This window comes from Equus przewalskii, chromosome 4 (assembly GCF_037783145.1).
Source record: "Equus przewalskii isolate Varuska chromosome 4, EquPr2, whole genome shotgun sequence".
Classification (NCBI taxonomy): Eukaryota; Metazoa; Chordata; class Mammalia; order Perissodactyla; family Equidae; genus Equus; species Equus przewalskii.
In genome coordinates, this window is record NC_091834.1 from 57537227 (window position 1) to 57561905 (window position 24679).

The 24679-nt window shown below is 38.8% G+C and overlaps 2 protein-coding genes across 46 annotated transcripts; one reads left to right on the plus strand and one right to left on the minus strand.

The window, feature by feature from the left end:
* Positions 1–2248: 2248 nt before the first annotated feature.
* On the minus strand, positions 2249–12694 carry HNRNPA2B1 (heterogeneous nuclear ribonucleoprotein A2/B1). 34 transcript variants are annotated; one of them, XR_011539138.1, is made up of 14 exons: positions 12560–12693; positions 9648–9683; positions 9440–9550; positions 9110–9256; positions 8601–8811; positions 8349–8450; positions 8190–8270; positions 7465–7527; positions 6042–6161; positions 5661–5783; positions 4856–4938; positions 3782–4010; positions 3418–3490; positions 2249–2792 (listed from the first exon to the last, which is right to left on the minus strand). XR_011539138.1 is itself a non-coding variant. In XM_070616038.1 (12 exons), exons 1-11 carry the CDS (start codon positions 12563–12565, stop codon positions 4877–4879), a joined length of 1062 nt encoding a protein of 353 aa, XP_070472139.1. In that variant the 5' UTR covers positions 12566–12693; the 3' UTR covers positions 2249–2792; positions 4856–4876. The 34 variants fall into 34 exon arrangements, 11 of the variants coding, with proteins under 11 accessions (XP_070472139.1, XP_070472143.1, XP_070472146.1 ...); XR_011539135.1 differs by having other exon boundaries at positions 3355–3490; XR_011539144.1 differs by lacking the exon at positions 9648–9683 and having other exon boundaries at positions 12560–12694.
* A 768-nt stretch (positions 12695–13462) lies between these two features.
* CBX3 (chromobox 3) lies at positions 13463–24663 on the plus strand. 12 transcript variants are annotated; one of them, XM_070616050.1, is made up of 6 exons: positions 13463–13603; positions 15009–15060; positions 18005–18147; positions 20411–20573; positions 22931–23028; positions 23383–24663. In XM_070616050.1, the coding sequence occupies exons 2-6, from the start codon at positions 15037–15039 to the stop codon at positions 23507–23509; spliced, it is 555 nt and encodes a 184-aa protein (XP_070472151.1). In that variant the 5' UTR covers positions 13463–13603; positions 15009–15036; the 3' UTR covers positions 23510–24663. The 12 variants fall into 12 exon arrangements, with proteins under 12 accessions (XP_070472151.1, XP_070472153.1, XP_070472155.1 ...); XM_070616052.1 differs by having other exon boundaries at positions 22934–23028; XM_070616054.1 differs by having other exon boundaries at positions 18008–18147.
* The last annotated feature ends 16 nt before the right edge of the window (positions 24664–24679 follow it).

Genomic DNA, 24679 nt, shown 5'->3' on the forward strand with positions numbered 1-24679 from the left:
TGTTTACTCATTCATTTAGTAGTTTGTGTTATTAGCTCTTGACCTCTTTGCAGTACATTTTCCTGTAGGCACTCTTGAATTTAGGGGATTGGCCCAAACCTACTTTCCATTTTGAATTGATCCCAACATACAGGTAATCTTACCTTCCTTACCTATAGCAAGTAAAATTCCTGGAATCATTCCTCCAGTATAGAATTTCTTGAGTTAAAAGCAAAATGAGGTCAGCCAACCAGATGTTCAGTCGTTTGTCCTTTCCCCTATTAAAACCTTTATGTTTCCTTTCGAAGCCAGCAACAGGTCACGTTGAACACCGTCACAGGTAAGATTAGAGTATCCGTCAATGTATATTAACCCCAAGGAGTGTGTGCTTAACAAGATCTGCCTATTTGGGTTCCCTCGAGGCTGTTTAGCACCGACCTTTAGAATATAGCAGTCAGACATCAACTAAATGGCTACAGATCTAAGCCCCAGAACAAAAAATGTCAGCCTACAGTGCCTCTATTAGGACTGAATCACAAATACTTCTAAAGAGTACTTTTATTTAAATAGAGGGATCAGTCTCTTCTCCCCCTGACCTGCCATCATCTTCAAAGAAATGAATTTGCTCCTTTCTTGGGTAATCCACTCACCTCACTGGTTTGCCTCATTATCAGAAAAAACACCCAGTTAACACAGCTAACAAAAGCATTAGTTGGCATTAAAATTTTATGGGCTGTATCAACCATCTGGACACATTAGTTCCAAATCTTGACCGACCGATTTAAATAAAATTAACAAGACTGTACATGTACTTGAGGTATACTGAGATTAGTGATGTTTTCCACCTTCTGCAAAGGTACACACCCACTTTTGAACTAGCAATTATCATTACTAAGTAACCGAGACATGATTCTTTCAAAGTTCCCCTAAATTAGCTCTCAATACTTTATTGAGCCCAAGTTAGCAGAATCACTTTTGGACCAATTTACCTTATATTTACACACCAAATTGGGCTACTGAAATCCTTACAAGGGAGACAGAGTGATGAAGTTTCAAAAACTTTCACAAGAGAAGCACTCCAGTGTGGGAGCCAGCACCCAAGATGGCTCCCAATAACACTTGCCTCTTGGTAGACATGGAAGTAAAACATACCCACATTATGCAACTATCAGGATACAAAATAGTGTGACTTCTAAACACTGGTCATATTTTGAGGCTTCCTGTTCTTTTTGGGTAGCTAAGGGGGAAACAGCAGCAACTTCCAACCCTGTCAGTGGGCCATTGTGAATGCAAATTTTCTAGTCCCAGTCATGTTTTCCTTGCCTGCAACCTTGGGCTTCAGCCAGAATCCCACAACTAAGTTGCTCCCAAATTGTTGACCCAAAAATACTGTGTGAGGTAACAGGTTTATCATTGCTCTAAAACTGCTCTAAGTACTGAGGTAATGTGTTATACAGCAGTAAGGGTCAAGCCTGAGAAGAAAACATAAGACACCATCCTATACTAACAGAAGTTATTTCGTCCTTTTAGAAGACCCTAGGGTTATAGATAAGCTACCTTAAATCTCAACTTCTAAAAAAAAAAAATTAAACAGCTCAATACACAAAACACACACGAGAAAAACGTCTTTGTTGAATATTCAACAGTATGGTGTTTCAGTAAGCCAGTTCATTTCAGATTATATATTACTGAATTTTATCCCTATTATTTGTGCTGGTTAAGGGTTGGGTATTTTAAGGTTGTGTTACAGCAACTTATTTTCTCCAAAGTTCAACTTCTCCGGAGCTAGACATTTTTTAAACGTTCAAAATTATTTTTCTAATAAATTTGAAGCGAAGTATTCGAACAAGTTTCTGATGCAGCTATTTTACACAAAACAGATCACCTTCTGCCATTAGTTTGACTTACCTGTGAGACATCTCATATTATCAAAACTAAAAGAAACTGTAGTTAAAATAAGTCAACCTTTTTTCCTATTTTTCTTCTTTCATTATTTATATAAATGTCCAATAAGGAAAATCACTGCTTGTTATTAAACTTCATCCACCATGTTTAACCCCTTTAAAAAGGTAACCACTGACACTAAGTGTAAAATATAAAAGAACACTTGAGAAACTAGTGTGACAGATTTTGTCTCAGTGCTTTGCAGAGCCACTTAATTTGAATCATTCTAACTGGTTAAATCTGTGATGATTTTAAAACCACCACCAGCAATGTTAAACATACAAGATAAAGCCAGAAAACTACAGCAGCATTCAAACGCTGAGTATACAGTGTATAAAGAATGGCGTTTTATTAGGACAGCCAGTATGTCCACAATGCATTTCTCATTTGTCTATCAATATTCTAAGAAAAATGGCAATGTGTTGCTTTGTGAAACTGCTTTAAGTCTAGGGGATGGCAATCCTTTAGACAACTGAATGTTTATAGAACAAGATTCACACATTTTATGTGTAAACATTACACCAAGTATTTGGATACAAAAGTATTTATTTTATAAACTTTATATTTAAAATAAAATTTTAATCTGTCTACTCACAAAACCTAATTTAAAACATGATACATTTCTCTCTCTAGCCAATTTGATGTTACTCTTTTACAAACAATACTCAATTTGTAAATGTTTTATATTAAGAACCTGTACTAAATGAAGTTTGTATTTTATCAGAAAACATTTCCCTTTAATCTTAAAGAGTGCTTTTTAAAATGAAGGCACCAACAAGAACTACTTTCAGATGGTACAGAATTTCTTATTTCTTCAAGACTCTGTGGTTGACCACTTCTTCATTAGTTACCTGCAGCAAGACACCTTCCTGCCAAAGGAAAAAAAAAGTATCTGAAGAAGTTTATCATGTTTGTCCAAAGAACCTAAATAACTTCAGTGGTGGTCTTAGGATCAAAGAAGACTCACTGGTGCATACAGTAGAATATGCCCTGATTTAATATGCCACATTCCTGAAAAGGCAATAAAGCCAGGCAACCAAACTCTGATGACATTTAAGAAATGAATTTCAGCAGCCAACCTACATCTCTCCTATAACGCAGGGGATTGGGAAAGAATTACCACATTTAAACCTGAGTATTTAGTACTGGATACATAGAGGATTTATAATGTAGAGACACACTTTATTCATTAAAGTATAAACTATTATCTGAAAATATAGATTGAACTTTCTCCTTAGCCTGATCCTGATAAGCATGTAAAGCTAGAACAACCGTATCAACAGAACATGTAACAGAAAAACACAATGTCTTTATTTTTAATAAAAACTCCTAGTTCACTCAAAATGCTTGATCCAAGAAATGTGAATACACAAGGGTGTAACGATGGGAAATTTCATGATTCATTGAATTTGCAGCCTAACTTTTACCTACCATTTTACTACCAACACCACTGAAGGAACCAAGAAAAGCTTTATTAATGATCACTTGGCTTGCCTCAGCTGTTGAAATGAAGCACTTTACAGTCTTTGTGGCAGCAGAATATACTTGTCCATGGTTCATATCATTGCTAAAATTCCAGCAGGGAAAAAAATGATATGTTAAGCACCTGAATCTTCATAGAGGGGGAGGGGGGGTGGGGGAAAGAAGGAAAAAAAGGGAAAAAACCAAAATAATTTAAGTAAATGACAGATTGGAAAACAGGGTTTATAAAATTATTCTCTTGAGTTTATAAATTGTTAAACTCAATTTATAGCTATGTTAAACTACATAAGAACCACTATACTGAAAGACCATTGAAGAGTATTAGTTTATCTTTTGGGGAGGAAAATTAAGAAAGGAAAAGTAAATAAGATCTTACCTAAAGAAGTTTAACTGAAGCTTAGAACTATTTTGCTCTACACCCTCAGCTTTCGTTGGCATCCTTATAAACTACTGTAGTTAAAGCTTTGTAGAAACAGCACAGTTTTTTAAGACTGGCTGAACTTAGTAGCCGTCAAGAGTTCTCTTGTACTAGACCTGTATCCCTGAAGAGTACCTCGCTGGGGTTATTTCCTTTCCTTGCATTGAAGAAGCAGCATCTAAAAGATCTAAAAAGGTGTTTCTCCTTGCAGAGATATCCCTTAAGTTATCTAGATAATTTAATCCTGATGAATTGCAGACAACACACTTTTATCTGACCAGCATTTATCTTACACAAATATAACAACAGCTTTGCAATGGACCTTAATTATACTACCCACTCCTTAACTTATTTAAAATAAAAAGTCTATAATTACACAATTTCCTTTAGAATTATTTTATTAAATCATAAATGTACAACAGCTTCTTAACTCTACACACGCACTTAAATTTTTTTAAAGGAAAAACGTTATGTCTTATTACACCATGATCCTGGCTAATAGCTTTTCAAAACTTTGAGAAAAATCTTAAAAAAGGTTTCACATGTCACCTGAAACTTACAAATTTAACATTATCAAAGAAGGAATGCTTCTACACTCTTACAAAGACCACTAGAAAGAAACAACAATTAAAAAGCTAAGAAACTGTCTCAAAGGCATTTTTTTTTTTTTACAATCCTTCCTCCACAGTAAGGTAATGTTATTAAATAATCCAATCCATTCACAAAATGGCTCTCTGCATCTGCTCTGGTGTCTTCTGCCATATCACTGCATATTTATGCATGACTGAGATAAGTTTCCTTAACATTGTTATTTCGATAACCTGAAGCTGTTCTGTTACCTCTGGGCTCTCATCCTCTCCTATTTATACAGTGAAGCCTGTTTCAACAGAAGTAAAGAGTAAAAAAAAAATAGGTTATGAAATTATCCATCTACCCAGATTTTAAGGAAAGATAACATGATCCTAAAAAGCTTTTACTCCTGGCAGCTAGGTCTCCCAAAACAATAATACATAAAACTCAAAAGCTACTTACCCATGGCAAATAGGAAGAAGCTCAATATCGGCTTCTCCCTCCATAACCCCCACTTCCTCCACTGCCTCCTGGACCATAGTTTCCTAGAATTGTTAGAACAGCAAGAGAAAGCAAACTTACTACAATTTCCATAATTATCTTAACACTATCGTTGACTATTTTATAGCCACACACTCTTCAAAACAGAGAGCTCATAACCCATCATTTCCAATTAACCTAATTACTTAGAAGACAAATTATCCAGATTCATAGATATTCTAAGTTCGTGCTTTAGAATTAAAAACATTTTACTGATGCTATTCTTTTAAAGGGTTCTCTACCACAATCATTTGGAGTTAGTAACGGATTTTTTAAAAAAATATGCCAACCACAAGAGGCAAAAGAAATTTGGTCCTACTAAAAATTTTCTCAAGAGTAACTGAAACAATGGTTTGAATAAAAGCTTGGGATTATTTACTATATTCAGTTTCTAAGAAACAACTCATACACATTTATACCACTTGTAATGTGCTCAGCAATTTTGTCCTTCTCTTAAATGAGCCAAGGAAAAGGAAAAAAAGAACACCCACCCGAAATACCTAACCTCCTTTCCCAACTCCTGAATGTTTCACACTACTGAACATCTCATGTCAACCACTCCGATCCCCCAAGCTGACGTTACAATTTTTTGCTTCCACAAAGTTCCTATTTCAGTAACAATATATATGAAGGAAGTTACCCAAAGATAAATAAACTAACAATTAGCAAGTCATGAAAGACTAATCCTTTAACCACACAAAATAATTTAAATAATCTAATCAATTACCTCCACCATATGGTCCCCCCATGTTCCTGCTACCACCAAAGTTTCCACTCTTCATTGGACCATAATTAGAAGGTTGCTGGTTATAATTTCCAAAATCATTATAATTTCCACTTCCATAATTTCCTGTAAAAGAAACAAAAGGGGACTACTAGGTTTTGCATAATGAACATCAGAACAATATAATCAAACATTAAACCAATGATACAGCTAAGTATTTAGGACAAATCTCCCACAAAAAATAAATGATCAGAATAAATGTGAACACCTATCTACAATTTTTAAAGGCAACTAATGACAATATCAAAATGAAAAATCTCACGTGTTAAAAGTCATTAATTTCAATCCAAAATCCCACATAAAGGTTGCAGGTGAATTTTTTACCTCCTCCATAGTTGTCATAACCACCTCCGTAGCCCCCACCCTGGTTGCCATATCCAGGTCCTCCACCACCATATCCTCCTCTTCCTCCTCCATAACCAGGGCTACCTCCAAAATTGCCACCTATTATAAAATAAGCCTTTAAGTAATTACTTAATATTTTCAATGCCATTTGAACTGTCTTATCACACCCATTTCTAGCTTTCCAAAACACTTATTTTTTATAAGTAAAATATTAATTCTACAAAAATCTTTTCTAGAATAGCCTCAAGGGCAGAACAGAGCATCTTTGGTAAACATTTGAAGGCAGAGAGTGCCTAGCCACAACCAACAGAATAAAACCTTTATAGAGAAATACCCGTAATGTCAAAGCTCTCCTCTAAATCTAAAGATATTAAGGATTCTGAAGGCATCTCCAACACTTACTGGTATTTTGTGTAAGGGTTGTGGGGGCAGACAAGAGGCAAAGCCTAGTGGGAGGAAGAAGAGCCACATCCTCCTACTGGTCCAATAGATCCCAACTCATACTTCCCTAGAAATCACCATGTCTCTTCAACCATATGCCCACTATCCTATTTGTGAGTAGAAATGGGGGGGAGGACCAGAAATTAGCAAACTTGCATGTAATTCAAAACCTTTAACTGGTACAGTTAGTCTCAAATTACTTGTAGTTTAAATACTAGAATTCATCATTCTCATTAACACCAAATTATTATTTGGATTTCAAAGCAAAGTTGGAAATGATGAGACGTAGGAGTAACTCAGTCATGCCCAATGAGTGGCAAAACCAGAAATAAGCTTTCCATTACGAGCTCACAGTTTTAAATGTCCCTTTCTTACTGGGACATTTGTCAGCAAGTATCAACCTTTTCTGTACTCCAACAAAACACATATTTTAATATATCACTTTATATAACAACACCTACAACCTCAACTGTACCCAGGAGCACGCTTGGGTGTTTTAGAGTACTTCCTTTGGGATCTTTTGGATGTTATCATGGGGGATTCATTATCTTAAGAGCCAAGGAAGACACAATTGCTCTCACACTCCCCTTACATTTTGATCTTGCTTATATCCAATAGTCTATGTTTTTCCAGGAAAACAGAGTACATAGAGTATCACATCTATGTCCAATTCTTTTGCTTGAGAAACAACGGGATATCATGATGCCATCTTTAAATTCTCATTTAAAAGCCACCCAAATGATTCTGCAACCTATACTAACAACTACAAATATACTCTAAGCTAAACAACTAAGATGTAAAGTAATTATAAAGGAAAAGTCATACAATTGAACCACTATCACAAAAGCCCTTTATAAAAGAAGTAAAACTAAGGAAAATTTCATGTATACACTAAACCAGACAAACATACAGTGTGATTAAACCTTTAAGTCACATAAACTGAAACACAGAAGAAACTGACCTCCAGGCCCTCCTCCATACCCATTATAGCCATCCCCAAATCCACGACCGCTTCCATATCCATCTGTTGGGGGCAGAAAAAAGATAATCATTATTATACCTTGATCACAACTCACTTCCTTACCCTGCTTTCCTCCACATTCTCATTAGTGATCTCTGGATGAGAATTACTACTACGACCCATCTCCCTTATGGTGGAAAACTGGTGTTACGTGTTTCTTCTTAAAAATAAACACACAAAAGGGTGTAATTAAATCTCATTATCAGGATAACTGTCTCATTTTGGGGCTCGAAACTCGGCAAGCCTCAATTTAAGAGATTCCACTTATACACAAGAGTGACACTGGATACGGACTTTCTGTTGACATCTCTTTACCTTAGATAGATACAAACCTTTTTAAGCCCACAAGCAAGACTCTACAGATATTTACACTCACTATTCAGGAATACCTTGTGATTTCTAAAGTAGTTACAACCTCATTTTACCTTTTTTAAAAATTGGAGACCATAAAATGATCTCTACGACTGACTGAATAGTTGTAAGATTATGTTTTTTAACTTCTACCTACTGCTTGGCCAAATCAGAACTTCCCACCAGGATACAACCTATGTTAAAGACTTAAGCATAACTTCTTAAAATCAGACAGGATTTCCTGATTCTAATGAAAACTAAATCACTTTCAATCAAGCACACTGACCCTTCTAACACTTAGAACTTGAACTTACCAGATCCTCCTCTGAAGTTACTTCCAGGTCCTGGTCCAAAATTTCCACCACCACCACGAGAATCTCCAAAACCAAAGTTGCCTACAACAAATGTCTTGGTTACTAAAATTCACTCTTACAAATAAATTAAAAAAAAAAAAAAAAAAGAACTTAAGTTACCTCCTCTTCCACTTCTAGAACTTTGGACTTCTTGCATTTCTTGTCTAGACAAAGCCTTTCTTACTTCTGCATTATGACCGTTGATGGTATGGTATTTTTGCACTGGAATAAAAAGTTCAGACTCCTTTAAATCAGCATGCTATGATAGTAACTAACTTATGAAGTTCACCTCTTATTAAAAGCTGTAGGCGTTAACATATGCAAAATTTAACGAATGAAGCAGTCACACATCTAATGCTTACAGACACTTACACACAATCTTATCCACAGGATCATGGTCATCGAAAGTAACAAATCCAAAGCCTCTTTTCTTTCCAGACTGTCTATCAGTAATTATCTCAATAGTATCAATTTTCCCATATTCCTCAAAGTAATCTCTAAGATGATGTTCCTCAGTATCTTCTTTAATTCCACCAACAAACAACTTCTTTACAGTTACATGAGCCCCTGGTTTTCCAGATTCCTGAAATGGAGGAAAAAAGTCATCCTAATAAAATAAACCACAAATATGATTGAAAGCACACTATCCACATACCAAAGATGGCTTCTACCCTATGATAAATTACCAGGTAAAGCAACAGCTTATGAATAAGACCCTAGTCTTTTGAAATCAAAGTACAGAAATCCAACACAGCTTTAATAGGGCAAAAAACTTTGACCTGGATACAAACAACTTAGTTCTTTCAAACACGACATTCTAATCTTCCGTGGGACAGAATTTTCTTGACATTTATTGCACAAAGAAGTTATATTTTGCTCACCTCTCTTGCAACAGCACGTTTTGGCTCAACCACTCTGCCATCAATTGAATGAGGTCTTGCAGCCATGGCAGCATCAACCTCAGCCATGGATGAAAAAGTTACGAAACCAAATCCTCTTGATCTTTTGCTTGCAGGATCTCTCATTACCTATAAAACCAAAGGGGAAACTTTATCATTTGATCTCATTACTTGTGCTATGAACAGTATAACTCGATAACATTTACGAAGAAGATAGATTTAAGTGCTTTTTTCCATGATTTACTACACATTTTAAACACAGAAGTGCAACAGAGGAAGAACTACTATCAGGTACTTTTGTCTTTAACGTACCACACAGTCTGTAAGTTTTCCCCATTGCTCGTAGTAGTTCCTCAAACTTTCTTCTGTGGTTTCAAAGCTCAAGCCACCAATAAAGAGTTTACGGAACTGTTCCTTTTCTCTCTGCAAAGGAAAACACCATTTCAATTTTTATTTACATTTTCTCTTTGTATGCAGGAAATTAAATTCTTAAATATGAGGTGACCTGCTGGCAGAGTACCTTTTTCCTCTCCAAAGGAACAGTTTCTAAAGTTTTCTGGGGGGGAAAAAAAAAACTTACATCAAATTTAAACCATATGTTAAACTGCATATTAGTTGTGTTACACCAAAAAATTGCCTCAGCTGAACTACACAAGTTTCAAAGTCATTACTCCTTGATCTAAATTTACTTCACATTAAATTATTTCAAACCAATTTAATATCATTAAAAACACTTTCTGAAGAGAAAAGAGCAAATCTATTCCCTGGTCATCGAAGGGTTAAGGATTCTTATCAAATCTTACCAAAATTTGCATTCAATTCTATATTCCACAACAGAAAAGTTAAAGTTAACTTTTAAACACTCAGTTTAAATACTTTTTCTTTTCAACATAAAACCTACTGGTTCCTTACTTATAACTCAATAGTTTACCATTTATTTCACAACTCAGTATCCGAACACTGACATTTATTTTCCTTTCACTGCTCCCCCTGGTGGCGATACTAAGGCATCTCATTAAAAAAACTGGTTAAAAAAATCATTCTTTCCCTCACACTAAACACTATCGGGAGAAAAAAACGTTCAGTGTTATGTTCCAAAACATCCTTAAAATTTACCTCTCTTCTGAGCAAGGCAGGTATTTTCTTTACGACCATTGGTCTCTAAAGCTGTAAAGTTCTAACATAATTGACTTTTATGGGCACTCCCTTATTTGGTATTTAAATAAGTACAGAAACAAACTGATTATTGAGCTCATAAACAGTAACAAATAAGTTCACTGTAATCATCTTTTCAAAAACCATCAAAATATTTAAATGACCACTGCAACTACCCAGTAGTTACACCTTATAACGCTAACATTTATGCCTCACCATTTTTTTTTAAAACCTAAAAGCTCAAATGTATTTAACTTAGTGGCCATCTGGCAAACTACACAGCACAAGTTATCTCTAATTCTACAAGTGGGGGGAAAAAAAAAGCAGCCTAGGCTGAAAGCTTTTAATCCCTATAAACCACAAAGCAATTACACTGCATGAATAGCCCTGTATCTTGGGCTGTCAGTTAAAGAATGGATCATTACATTTGGTTTTCAGTTGACTAGCTTGAAAAAACAAAAAATATTCAGAAACCAGAATAGATCATAATGTCCAGGACAAACTGCTACAAGTGCGTAATGCAACTAAAAAGTAAAACGTCAACTTTCAATACAACAGTACATTTCTTATTTCCAGCAAATAGCATTACAGTTCTCAACCCACAGTTCTATGGAGATTTCTCCCTCTAAGCAGGATATTCTTCCAACAGTTCAGAAAATACAGCGCTAAGATAGCAACTCAGATTTTTTTCCTGGATAGTTAACTGTTTTCAGGATTCTGAAAATTCTTTAAAGACTAAATTATTAAACTAGCTTCTGAGATATTTAACAATCTGTCAAAATGGTTAGTTATACAGCATATTGATATTTGGACTCAGCTTTATTTACACCAAATAGTAAACAATTCTTTTAAAATCCAAATAAACTACGGAGATTAAAAAAAAGCACATCTACAACAATGTTTACAAATCACTTACAAAAGGCAAAAACTCATTACTTACCTCTGTTTTTTCCAAACTTACCCGATGTCCACTATCGATTACAAACAAAGTTATTTTATAAGCGTGCTTAGGGTCAAAAATACTCAGGGAGACCCCCTTCGCTTGAGACCTTATGCTTATCAATGTAATGATCAACCACGATTGCAAACATAAATGAGAAAAGTGACAAAGTTCAAACAGAGCGGCCTAGCCTCGAACAGTTCTGTATCCGGCAACACACGCATGGAAGGACCGAGCCATGTTTTAACCAAAGCACAACTGATAAAGTCATTTTTCAGTCGACTTTCCTCAAAATTTCTGGCTTATCACTTACAAGGATCCGTGGTCTTATCTACTAAGGAGTAAATTTCCCAATAAAAATATTACTCAAAACACGAACAAGCCCTTTAATCCAAAGGGAAGCCGACAGGAGAAAAATCCCCCCCCATAACCTCCTTCCCCGCTGCCACCCACGTAGCCGATACTAATCTGATGGCTCCAAATTTTGAGTATTTCTAGATTTTCCTGCAATTCAACCACCTTTTTTTAATCACTGCAGACAAAGGCAGGACCGTTACACAGAGAAAGCGGACGGGAAAAGCCGCCGTGGTCCCCGCGGGTCGGCTCGCCTGGCCCGGCCCAGCCCCGGCGGCGCTCCCGCCGCCGCCCGGCCCCCGCCCGCTCCGCGCGGCCGCAATGGCGCCATTTCATCGAGAGGAAGGGAGGGCGCCTCGACCGAGGTGCGCAGGACGCTAACGATTTGAGCGCCCAAAACACCCGCAATCCACCTCAAAACGCCGTGAAAACAGCCCGAGAAGAAAAAAAAATCGTTAACCACGTCTCCTCTTCGGTCAGGGAGGCAAACTAACAGGATTCGGAGGTTTAAAAAGAAAAACGCTGCGAGGAAGGAGAGAAATGAAAATGGCGGCCGCCAAATCCGGTTCCCGGGAGAGAGGGGGAGGGGAAGCGCCGCAGCCTCACACACGAGGCCCCGAAACCCGCCGAAACGCTCATGCGGTGTCGCCGGGGCCCCCAATCGGCGAGCTGTAAGAAGGGAACGCGAATTCCCGCCCGGGCGCCCGCCTTTCCCCGGAGCGGGCCGCGTCCGCCATGTGCCAGTTCCCCATCCCCCACCCCCAGCAAAGGGAAATGGCGCCGGCAGGCCGAGGGTGGGGAAGGTGGGGTCCGAGCAGGCCTCCGCTAACGACTCCTCTTCAAAAACATTCTGAGCCCAGCGGCTTCTGAAGGGGCCAGACTTCACCGCCGCTCTCCCTCGGAGGCGGGCGGCCGACTTCCACCGAGGCGCCAACGGCCTCGCCATGCCCTTTCCAAGAACTCATTGATTTCAAACCCGTTACCTCCATCGCGGACTCAGTCGCTTCAGCCCGATTTCCCGCAGCCGAGCGAGATGAGAGAGATCTCCGCGGACGAACACGGACCGGACTCGTCCTGGCGCTGTAGTGAGAACTGCCGCTGCTTGAGAAACAACACCGCTAAGAGCACCTCCGCACGGGACCCGGCGCCGCTGCTACTGCCGCTAGAGCCGCTGCCGCCGCTTTTCTAGAACCTTCCCCCCGACTAACGCGTCTTCCCCTACGTCAGGCCGTTGCGGAAACGCCCTAACCGCCGCCACTGGCGGGAACGCTCTACGTCCTCCTTACGCCAAGTACGTACTCCTCCCCCCTTGCGGCGAGCAGTGGTGCTTGACGTCACTTGCGCAAATTGGCTCAGTGAATTGCGGAAGGCTCGAGTCCTGCGTATGTCTCTCTCCGAATTGGGTCCAGCCCCCGCCTTAGCGCAGGGCAGGTAAGAAACGGTCGCGCAGTTTGAAATTAACGCTGTCGGGAGGAGCTTACTCCGCAGCTCTGAGGTCCAGCCCCCTCAGCCCGGGAGGTGGTCCCAGCAGCAACGCCTTTGATGGTCCCCCCACGCCCCCGCCCCCGTTCTCCCGCCAGAAGAATCTGCAGCCTCCTCCTGCGTTTTCCCTCCCCCACGCCCTCCCCTGCGCAGAGGACAGACTCGGCCCCTTCCGGAAACACCCGAAGCGACTCTAGTCAACAAATTACACTTCACGCTCCACCAATCTACCCCGGCCGACGTCTTTGGAATTGACCCCTCGGGTTCAGGAGAGGTCTTTGGAGAGGGTGGTCCGAAAGGGGCCCTCGTTCTTCGTCCCCGATTCCTCCCACCCAAGTTTGTCTTCACCCCCTCACCCCCAGCGTTTGGAGGCACCCACCCCCAGGGGCGAGGAAGTGGGCGGGGCCCGGCTTTGGCGCCACCGGCTGCTGCTGCGAAGCAAAAACGCCTCCGCCGAGAAGACTCTCGTCCCAGTCCTCGCTCCTTCTTCCCTCCCCCTACCCTCCCCTGCCCTCCGGGGACCAGCCGGCGCCACGCTGCGCACGGTAAGTGCTGCGGTCCCCGCCGCTCTCCTCCCTCCCCCTGGGCCCGGGCTCCCGGCGGGCGCGGCGCCGCGCGGCCCCTCCCCCCCGCCGGGCGCGCGCCCCCCCGCCCCGCCCCTGGCGGCGGCCCGGCGTGGGCGGTGCCATCCCCTCCCCCCCGCGGCGGCCCCGCGCGCAGCTCCCCGGCCCCCTCCCCCTCGGATGTGGCTGGAGCTGGAGGCGTGCAGGGCCGGAGACGCCGCAGACCCGGGACCCGGAGCAGCTCGGAGGCGGTGAAGTCGGTGTTTTTCTTTCTCTCTAGCTCTTCCTCGGTGGTGCTGCATTAGGTCGCACATGCGGCCCAGGCCCCCCAGACCCCGCTTCTCGCCCCACCCCGAGTCGGGAGGTGGCGGGAAGGAGCAGAGACCCGGCGGCGGGCCTGGCGCTGCGCCGGCGCCTGTAGCTAGTTGGGGGCACGAGACTATCCCCGAGAGCGTAGAGAGCTGTGGCGTCCGCCACCTTATTTCTAGACAAAGCGTATTTCCCTGTCCCCTCCCCCATCCCGAATCGAGATGAGGGGCCCTCCTCCCCCTCCCGGGCTTGGTCGGCGACCGGGGCCTCCGGGGAGGGCGGCGCATTCTCCCGCATCCGCGCGGCCCGCTTCCCGGAGTCGGCGGCGGGCGCTCCGTTATGTGGCCGCGGCCGGGGGAGGCGCGAGCCGCGTGGCGCAGTGCCCTTGAGCCCCCGCGCGCGGCCTTTGTTTCTCCCCGCGGCTGCGCTGACCACGCGGCCCGCGCTCCCGGGTGGGGGGCGGGCGCCCGGCGTGTAGGCCGCAGAAGCCGGGTGGGGCCTGAGGCTTAGCGGGAGCAGATGGACGGACAGAGGAGGTGATGCGTTTTCAAAAGTGGCACGAAATGGGACTGGAGCATCTCGCTCTGTTTTTCCTTTAGTTTTTTAACTAGTGATTGGGAAGAGGGAGGGGTTCTAAGAAGAAACCAAGTTGGGATTACGCAGGCGACTCTTCGGCCTGTTAAGAGATCTAGAGGAAAAATTCACGGTAGTTTACCGTTGTGATTGGGTAGTTGTCCGATTTTGAACCAAAATATTTGGCCATTTTTTAAAAAAATAGTACGGTGTAAGTGGGGTTTGAATTGAAAAAACGTTTATCTGCTGTTTTCAACCAGTGAAGCTGTCTCAAGTACCAATGTCCCCAGTAAGGTTTCCTAGACCCGTATGTTAGAACACTGATGTACTCTCAGGCATATTATGTCTAATTAACACAGGAGCTCAAAACTGCTTCTCAGTGGATTTGTATACATGTTTGATAATATTCGCTGCATACCTGGGGTTGCAATCCAAACAAAACTTGTGTTTACCTACTTTTTTTGTGTCATGCAAACTTCCTTTTAACTGTCATGCGTTTTTCTAGTAATAGCTCTTCAAGTCTGCAATAAAAAATGGCCTCCAATAAAACTACATTGGTAAGTTAACGAAAACCTAAAATATGTAAGGATCTAACTCAATTTTTTTTCCCCAAAAATTATAACTTTGCATCTCTGTGGTTGAGAAACTTACATCTATATATATTCCCCAGTCCCTACTCTCCCCAGTGTTGTTATGGAGAGAATTAGGGGCCAAAACGAAATCGTTATGTTGAGATACTTAGTGACTTGGCTTAATAGTATCTTAATTCATTTAAAGAAAGCTAATCTTGGGAGGATAGCACAATACAAATTTTACTGTTTTTATTTTGTAATAAAAATGCACAAATTTATGTAAATGGAAGAATATGTTACAAAGCATAGACTAAGCAGTGAAGCCTTTTTGATTGGCATAATATCCCCTGAATCACTCTGTACTGAATTCTAGAGAAAGCAAGTATTTTCAGTATTGCCCTGTTTAAAGAACAGGCGCCTTGTACGCTTAAATTGGGGCAAAAAGTCAGTGAATCTTCCAAATTACTTTCGTCATGTCATATTTCAGACTTGCTTATTCTAAAATACAGATGGGCTTTAAATTTAAATCATTGCAGTGTTATTAGTACACAAGACGAACAAAATCGCGTGTGTCCAGGAACGAGAAAGGATTTGATCTTTTGAGCAATTTTTTCTCTCTAGCAGTTTCTTAAATCCAAAGTTTGCATTGTCAGACTTCATTAAAAGTTCTGCAAATGTGTAAAGCCATGTCTAGTTATCAGCTTTTTAAAAACACTGGAATAGTCATATAAAAATCACGAAATTCAACGTTATGGTTCCCATAGTATTTAATTCTAACATATTGTGTTAATAGTAATTGCAAGCATATAAAGGTGAGTGTTAATATCTAAATAAAGCAAAACACTTGGTTTTGGTTTGTATATTCTCTTCTTGGGTTTCACACTAAAAGGGGCAAGTTGGTGATTTTAATTTGTGCCATCATTAGTTTGCACATTTAAGTCAAATGTCCTAGGAAACAAAAAATGAACTATGAAGCTTATCTGGTGAGTCTGTGTGGCACAGATGATTCCCATCAAAGCCATCAATGGAAAAAGCACACATAGCATCTTCTATCACCCCTCAGGATTGAACTGTTCCTAAAATTCCATAAGCAGTAAACCAAAGTAGAGATAATGAATTGGCTTTATGGTCACTTGTGTTCTTCAAGTATTGGATGGGAAAGGAACTAGCTGTCCATGAGGCTTTGAGGATGAATATAGATACAGAAAGTAAGCAAATAGATAATTCTATTAAAATTAAATTGCTTTTGCACACAGTTTGATAGTCTTCAGTGTCTGTAACTTACTGATATTTAAATATTTTATCCTTTTTTAAAGGATCACAAATTGACAACTTTAAAAGTTTTTATTGACTTTTCATTTTAAAATAGTGTTGTGAGATGTGTACTATGATTTAAATGGTAAAGTGAGTGAATTTTCTTTTAAAAGAAACAGATGAGCACTTGAAACTAGCTTATGAGTGCCATAGTAGTACTTGATTTTTTATGCCAAATTTTTTTCTTAGGGTTTTTATGTTTTTCATTTTCTGTGTTTATTTTTGTCATCCTCTTTATTCTGTTAACCTCTTACCTTCATGGACATAGCTATTTTGTTTTTATTTAGGATCAGTATATAATAAGCTTTTGCCTACAACCAAGTTTTCTCCACTCCTCCCACTATCATTCTTAAGCTTCCTTTTGCTATACAGAAGCAGAAAGTTATCTGGCTGGGTACAATACCCAAGTATCTTGACTAATGGAAATTGTAAAGCCTGACTTGGAGATGGTATCCAACAAAATCAGATGTTTGCTGCACTTTTTTTAAATTCTGGAGGATTTTTATTTCTTTGTGTGTAGACTTCTGAATGACTAGATGGTTTTAATGTCTTTTTGCAATCTTGAGGCATTGCTGTTAACTTGTATGCTATATTGAGAGATGACTTTAGTGATGAGGCAATTAAGATTTGTTAATAGCACCTGTTTTAAGATGAAATAATTTTAAAATGAACATAACGTTTGGGATTTTGCCCTCTCACTCTCTTCTGTTAACCATTTCTGTTTTTTAAAAATATCCATTTTCAATCCTCGTAACAAATCTGAGTTATTGGAAAATGGCAGGTTGAGCCTGGTCTGCTGCTCACAAATAGTGTTACACAAGGAAAAAACCTAGAAACTCATTTAAAGTGAGTTTCGTTGGCTATCAGTTTAGACTCCTTGTCTTGAGAAACCAAGAAAGGAGAATTTTTTCACAGAGAATAAAAATAGTACAGCATGTTAGTCTCTTGAAGTGACAGCATTATACCTTTGTTCCAAGTAGTCAGTAATATTATCTACAGAGATTGTGGAAAAATAATCCGTCCTTTTAAATCTATTCATGGTCTCCTTGGTTGCCCCTGCAATTAATAGCAGGATTCTGAAACGTGCTTTCGTTGTGCACATATCTCTTTTCTATATTGTTGACATTTTTAACATTGGTGTTTGAATTGGGAAAGGGGATCTTAGTGTTTGGGGGCCGTAGTTTTAATGGGTCTGTGGTTCACTTAATAAAACCTGTCACTGCTACTTAATTTTCCTCTGTATCGTTCTCTAATACTTTCTAGTTGTTTTTTCCTGTGTTGCAGTTAAAATGAGTGAAAACTCTAGTAAACTTGGTCTTCGAGACTAGACAAAAATAAGACCCGGAAAAGATACCAGTATTTTCCAGAAAATATTTTTGATTGAATTATTTCAGTGAAGGGTGGTGGGTGATAGGCTTGAGCTAAACCATCAGGATTAAGCATGCCTTTATTTTATTGATTATCCGTTGACTTTTATCTTTTCAGAAGATGTCTGCCTTGGGGTATAGAAGTAAGAATTTAGGTGTCAGATGCAATGATTAAGCAATTTAGCCTTGAAAGTGTACTCAAAAATCAAAAGAGATGTTTCTTAAATTTCTCTTTTGTTTTGTTTTAGCAGAAAATGGGAAAGAAACAAAATGGAAAGAGTAAAAAAGTTGAAGAGGCAGAGCCTGAAGAATTTGTGGTGGAAAAAGTACTAGATCGACGTGTAGTGAATGGGAAAGTGGAGTATTTCCTCAAGTGGAAGGGATTTACAGAGTAAGAAACATCCTTTTTATTATATATTTGCACCTAAGTGGTGTTTAAGATTTTTTTTGCCTGAGATCTTTTGCCAGTTTTCCCACAGGTTTCTTCAAATTTAAAGGACACCTTTAGTCTGGGTTATCTTGTTTGAGATCTGTTTAAAAAGAGTCAGTTCTTTAGCTCAAAGTTGTAACCAAGCAGATTTGAAGTTAATTACCTTGGAGAGTCAAATTTATAGAATTATAGAGTGCAGTTTACTATGTAGGTGATGTGTTTTAATGTAGATTTTGTACTAATTAGAATACCTAATTTACATTGTTTTCCCCACGTGCAGAGGGCGTTTAAAAACATTGAAGCTATATGATGTAGATTAGTGAGTCTTAAACAGAAGTGCTCATCGTAATCCAGGTCCTATGCTGGGTTTATTGTATCCTAATCTCTAAGAAGTAGAGTCTGGGCATTTTTTAAGCTCCCTAGTTCCTCATGTTGCTTGTTACTAATTCCTCTCATAATCACTCTTTATAATGTTAGATGTCTTGTAAGTAACTTACATGCAGAAATTATACTCTTAACTTAGGTTTATCATGTACTAATCTATTTTGATTCTTCTGCTGTACACCACAAAAACAGCAAGGCTCCATGGGCAGGGACTGTTGAAAATGTCTCTGTGGAGATGAATAGCAATTTTCTGAGCATGGTGGAGATGCGGGATATGATGGTCAAATTACGAGGCTTCAGATGTCTGTTCTCTACTTCCCCCAACGTTTACATGTAAAGTCGCCTCCATAGCAATTTGGGTATTATGAGTTGAATGTAAGATTTAGGTTTCCCTATTTTATCCTTCTGGTACCCTTAGTACCCTTAGTTGAGCTTAAGTATTTATCATAAGTTCATAATTTACCACTAGAAGAATTTCCTGCAGCTGGCAGAACCAAGCAAAAGTAAGTCTCAACTATTTTAAAAGTAGGTTTAACCAGTGCCAAAGAATTGATTACCTTGGTAGGCGGTTTTGGTTTTTTTTTTTAAGAATCCCATGAGACACTAGAGTCTGTCTACATCCTACCCACCAAAGTGTTAGCAAATTAACTCCCTCTTTCTCTCCAAACTTAAGGCTGCTACTCTGATTGAGAACCTGCTATGGACAATGTAATGCATTAATTAATAATAGAAGGCTGTAATGAAAATAACACTACAGAACGGAGGCTCCACTTCAGCTCTTTTGTCCTCCTCTACCCTCTAATTTAGATTTGCCAATTGTAGAGTCTTAGGATGTCAACAGACCAAGTTGTAACCAGGACTTAATGGCACCTTTCCCAGCATCTCTAAAATGAGTAGTTTCATCCTATTCGTTCTGTAAAGGCTTTTTGGATGAGAGCACACAGAATTAGTAAGCCTGTCACTAGTGTAGGATGATCTTACTTTCACGTTTGGCAATTGATACTCATTTTTGTTCCAGCTCTTCTGAAAAACATGCAGAAATGGTCGTCTCAGCCTTGTATCAGGGGTCGCAAACTTTCTCCCTAAAAAAATTACATGATAAATACTTCAGGTTTTGTATGCCATAGGTATCTTGTCAAAACATTCAACTCTGCGAATATAGTTCAAAAGCAATGATAGACACTACATTAAATAAGTGAGCATGGCTGTCTGCTAATAACACTTTGTTAATGGGCCCTGAAATTCAAATTTCGTGTAATTTTCATTTTGAAATTTTTTCCCAACCTATTAAAAATGTGAAAAACATTCTTAGTTTATCCACCATCCAAAGGCTAGATTTGACTTTTGGGTTACCAACCCTTGCTGTATGTCATTTCTGAGCACCCCAGCAGAAATTGAAAATACTGTCTTACATTTGAAAATGCCTCAGAATTGTTATGTTTTCACACAAAGTATTGGAGGCCCTAACCCTAGGCAGATATGATTAATCTGATAAAGTAATTTGGGGGAGGAATCAGGAATCTGCATTTCTAAAAATTTCCAGAGAAATTCTGAAGTGGGTTGTCTACGTAACTTGGAAAGCTAGTAGCTCCAGTTATTCTGTTAAAATCAGATTCCGTTAACTTGCAGGTATTGTAGCAGATTGCCCACTTGGTAGAGGCTGTGAAAGTAAGCACAAAAGCAAGTGTAAGCAAGATTCCCTCAAAAGAATGGAGGATAGGGAGGAAGTGGTTAGCATCTGCAGTACCGAGGACAGCTTTTCAGATACATATTTAGTGGATCTGGATGATGGTGATGAACCATGTTTAATTGAATGAATTTTTTTTTTGACTGAACACAGTGCTGACAATACTTGGGAACCTGAAGAAAATTTAGATTGTCCAGAGTTAATTGAAGCATTTCTTAATTCTCAAAAAGCTGGTAAAGAAAAAGATGGTACAAAAAGGAAATCTTTATCTGACAGTGAGTCTGATGATAGCAAATCAAAGAAGAAAAGAGATACTGTAAGTATAAAATATTGCCCACCAGACTGGCTTTTTGTAAAAGGTTGATGGCTTGATTTTAAATACTTTTAAGATACTTCTAAAAACTCAGATACTTTTAAAATATCATTAAAAAGCTTTTCCTAAATTCTTAATATTTAGGACAAAAGGGATAGGCATGGTTTAGCCTACATTGTATAAATGTGCAGTAAGTTCTTATACCACTTAAATTGTTGTGCTAGTGTTATTTTGCGTATATTCAAGGATTTGATCCCTGATCAGACAATTTCCAGTGATCCAAGACAGGCAGTTGTAAATGTAAAGACCACTAAGATTAGGTCATTGAAGTACCTTACAATATACATAGCACATCCTGATTGTAAGCCATTAGCGGCATTGACCACCAGAAAGTACTTCACTTCGGCATGTATTGCCAATCTTTGTATTGCCAAAGTATTCCCAAATAGTGCTTTGATTTTGAAGTATATACTCTTTGATAATAAAAAACTTTGTATGCTTTATTGGCTTGAATAATTGGTTCATTCACCACATGTGTATTTTGACCCAGTCTTTGCTTTACTAATGTCTCTGTGGCTTTGGGCAAATCACGTAACTCCTTGCTTCTACCCTCAACTTAAAAACATTATACTTGTCCTCCCTACTGGCCTAGCATGCCAATTTGGAAAAAGGTCTTGGTTCTGAATTAGTATTTAGGCTTAAGGACTAAATGTACGATACAGACTTATTGATAAGGTCTTTAGATTTAAAATTTGATCATTTGAACTGGATGCCAAGTACTTTCTAGATAGTGTTTTAAATCTTCATGACAACTCTATTAAGACTATAGGTGTTATACCCATTTTACAGATGAGAAACAGGGTTGGCTATAAATTTGGTTCTGAATGCTTTAGCAGGCCGAGCAAAAAGGTACCTCTTAATTGATATAGGTAAATTGAAAGTCAGCCACATACTCAACAGAAGCACTGTTTAATAACAATAGTTATCCTGTGTTGAGCCCTTAACAATATGCCAGTGTTCTAAGTAACTTAATTTGTGTTTCATATACTATGAAATATCTGTGAGACAGCATAATTATTCCTGCGTTATAGATAATGAACCTGAACCACAGAGGTTAGCTTGCCCAAAGCCACACAACTAGTGAATGTTACAGCCCTCATTCTAATGAACCCAAGCAATCCTACTCCAAAGATGGGATATTAATATAAAAGTCTGGTAGGGAGAAAAGTTTTGTTGGTCTCTGCACTTGTCACCCTTTTTTGCTTTCAGGCCACCTTTACACTCCAGAAAATTACTGAGGATCCCAAAGGACTTTTTATATGAGTTTTAACTATCATTGCTTAAACTGTATTAGAAATTAAAATATAAGTTTCTGAAATAGTTTTGTCTTCTATTAAGAATTGCAAAACTTACTGCATGTTATAACTTCATGAAAAATAACTTTAAATGAGAAGAGTGGCATTTTACATTTTTGCAAATTTTCACTGTCTGGCTTAATAGAGGACAGTTCTACTTCTGCATTTGATTTGCTGTTAGGTTGTTTGGTGGAGGTATAAAGTCACAGATGGAAGAGGGGACCTTGATGATAAATAGACATTCCCAAAAGGTCTCAAGGATTCTCAGACCACACTTTGAGAACCACTGGTTACACTGAGTGTTTTATAAGGTTTCCTGTAATTCAGATTGATTACAATACTGACTAGTCTTGAGTTTTAAAGTTTTTACTGTTTTGTGTGTGCTTTAAAAATATGTGAGTACTTTAGACTAATTCCTGAAAGTCATTTGAAACACTTTGAAGAATTTATGATTACTAATTGATAAGAGTTACCAGAAATAAAGGGATTAGTTTTTTTCTGTGTGCTCACACACTTCTGCCTTTGATGTCTTTGGATGAAGAAAGTTGTCTGTTTTCTTGACTGCAATCCAGAATACTTTAGACATCCAGATTTGTTTTTTTCTGCTTGTAAGGTTAATGGGAATTACTGTGTGTTTTAGTACTAAATATGGGCTCTTGCCCTAGCCACTTCTGTTTCACTATTGGAAAGTTATTTAGAAGCTACGTATTAGGGCTGGCCCAGTGATGTAATGGTTGAGTTTGCACGCTCTGCTCCAGTGGCCCAGGGTGTGTGGGTTCAGATCTCACCTGCGGACCTATACACCACGCTGCTCATCAAGACATGCTATGGTGGCTTCCCGCATACAAAATAGAGGAAGATGGCACAGATGTTAGCTCAGGGACAATCTTCCTCACCCAAAAAAAGCTACATATCATGAAAACTGTGGAAGTTAATATTATTAGTTTGCTATGTGGAAAAAGGTCTGGCAGCATTTATATAAATAAATCTTTAACCTCTTTTAAGCAGGCTGATAAACCAAGAGGCTTTGCCAGAGGTCTTGATCCTGAACGAATAATTGGTGCCACAGACAGCAGTGGAGAATTAATGTTTCTCATGAAATGGTAAGTGTGCAGGTGATTGCTTTTATATTTTAAAGTAAAGCATGTTTTTTAAAAACTTGTGAAGCCTTATCTAGGAAAGGAAAGGTTTATAAATAGTTTTCATCATTAAGTAGAGAGTAATTATCTGTGGAAAGGATGATTCCAGTTACTTTTGCTAATGCTGTTTTAAAGCAAAGATTGGCAAACTGGCCTGTTTTGGAAAATGAAGTTTTATTGGAACATAGCCGCAATTACCACATAACCTTCCTGAAGAACTTACCTTTTGTGATTGAATTATGATTTCTTAAATGAATGGTTCTCAGTTGACCAAAATAATTTAGACTTTTAACTGCATGTTTTTTTTCCTCACAACAGGAAAGATTCAGATGAGGCAGACTTGGTGCTGGCAAAAGAGGCAAATATGAAATGTCCTCAAATTGTAATTGCTTTTTATGAAGAGAGACTAACTTGGCATTCTTGTCCAGAAGATGAAGCTCAATAATTGTTTGCATTGCTTTTTATATATATTTATATATATATAAAATCTCAGTCTTGGTTTTTTGGTTTATTAGTGTGAAAAAATAACTACATTCTAATGAAAATCAAGTTTGATATGTTCGTTTTGAAGTAATATTGAGGGAGTTGTTGGGGGTTTTTTTTGCATCTATAGCACTGGTTACTTTGAACAAATAAAAGCTTTCTGTAGTTGCTTCCTTTATCAGAGAAGAACATTTGATACCATGGTATATTACTCCTCTGCATTAGAGAACAGCTTTTCTAAATGTTGGGGAAAATCTCCATAGGCATAACTCAATCAGAATTTGTTTAACTCGTATGCCTAAGGACCATACTGGGGATTTTGTTTGTTTAGGGGTTTTTTGATGTGTGTATACATAAAATACATGTGTCAATGGTTTTCTTTTTTTTTTTGTTAATCATTCACCAAAACAAAACAGCATTTCAAAACCATAGATTAGCCTATGTTTTTGGGATGCCATCATTTTGAGCAACCTAAGAAAGAAATCACTTGAAGTTTAATTGAAATTTTTCCTGAAGCCTTAACCTTTCAAATTAAAGAGGTAATTTTGTAATTAGTTCGAAAATTTAGACATATCAGAATTCATACCTACAGTCATATAAATGGCAAGTTTATTTGCAAAACCCTGAAAGGAAAATTTTATCATTACCAACAACCTCCCCACCCAAATGAGAAAACTAGACAAATCCTGGTGTGTTTTAATTAGGTAAGCAACACTTAATTAAGTGGACATTTAAAGGTTCCTTCTAGTGAATCGTTCTTTTACAAGAAGTTGAAATCCCTGGAGTATAGTGACTAAGAGGACATGATTCGTGGAATGTGTAAGATTTTGTTCATGGAAACCGAATCAGATGGTTGAAGATTGGCGATTTAGGACCTGCTGGAATAAATGGGTGAACGAACTTGTAATCTAAACTCTTTGACCTGCATGTTTTTTCTTTATCCCAACTTATTCTTTACATGTAGGCTCAGACTTCTCAGTCTTTGGGTTACTGGTTCACCAGAAGCCAGGAAAAACAGTAACTTTGTAGTAATCAGAATGTTATCCAACTGTATATTGTTTACTTTATTGTAAATACTGGTAAACAGTGGTCAATAAATAGTTTTATATTCCTTTATGTGATTAGACTCTTT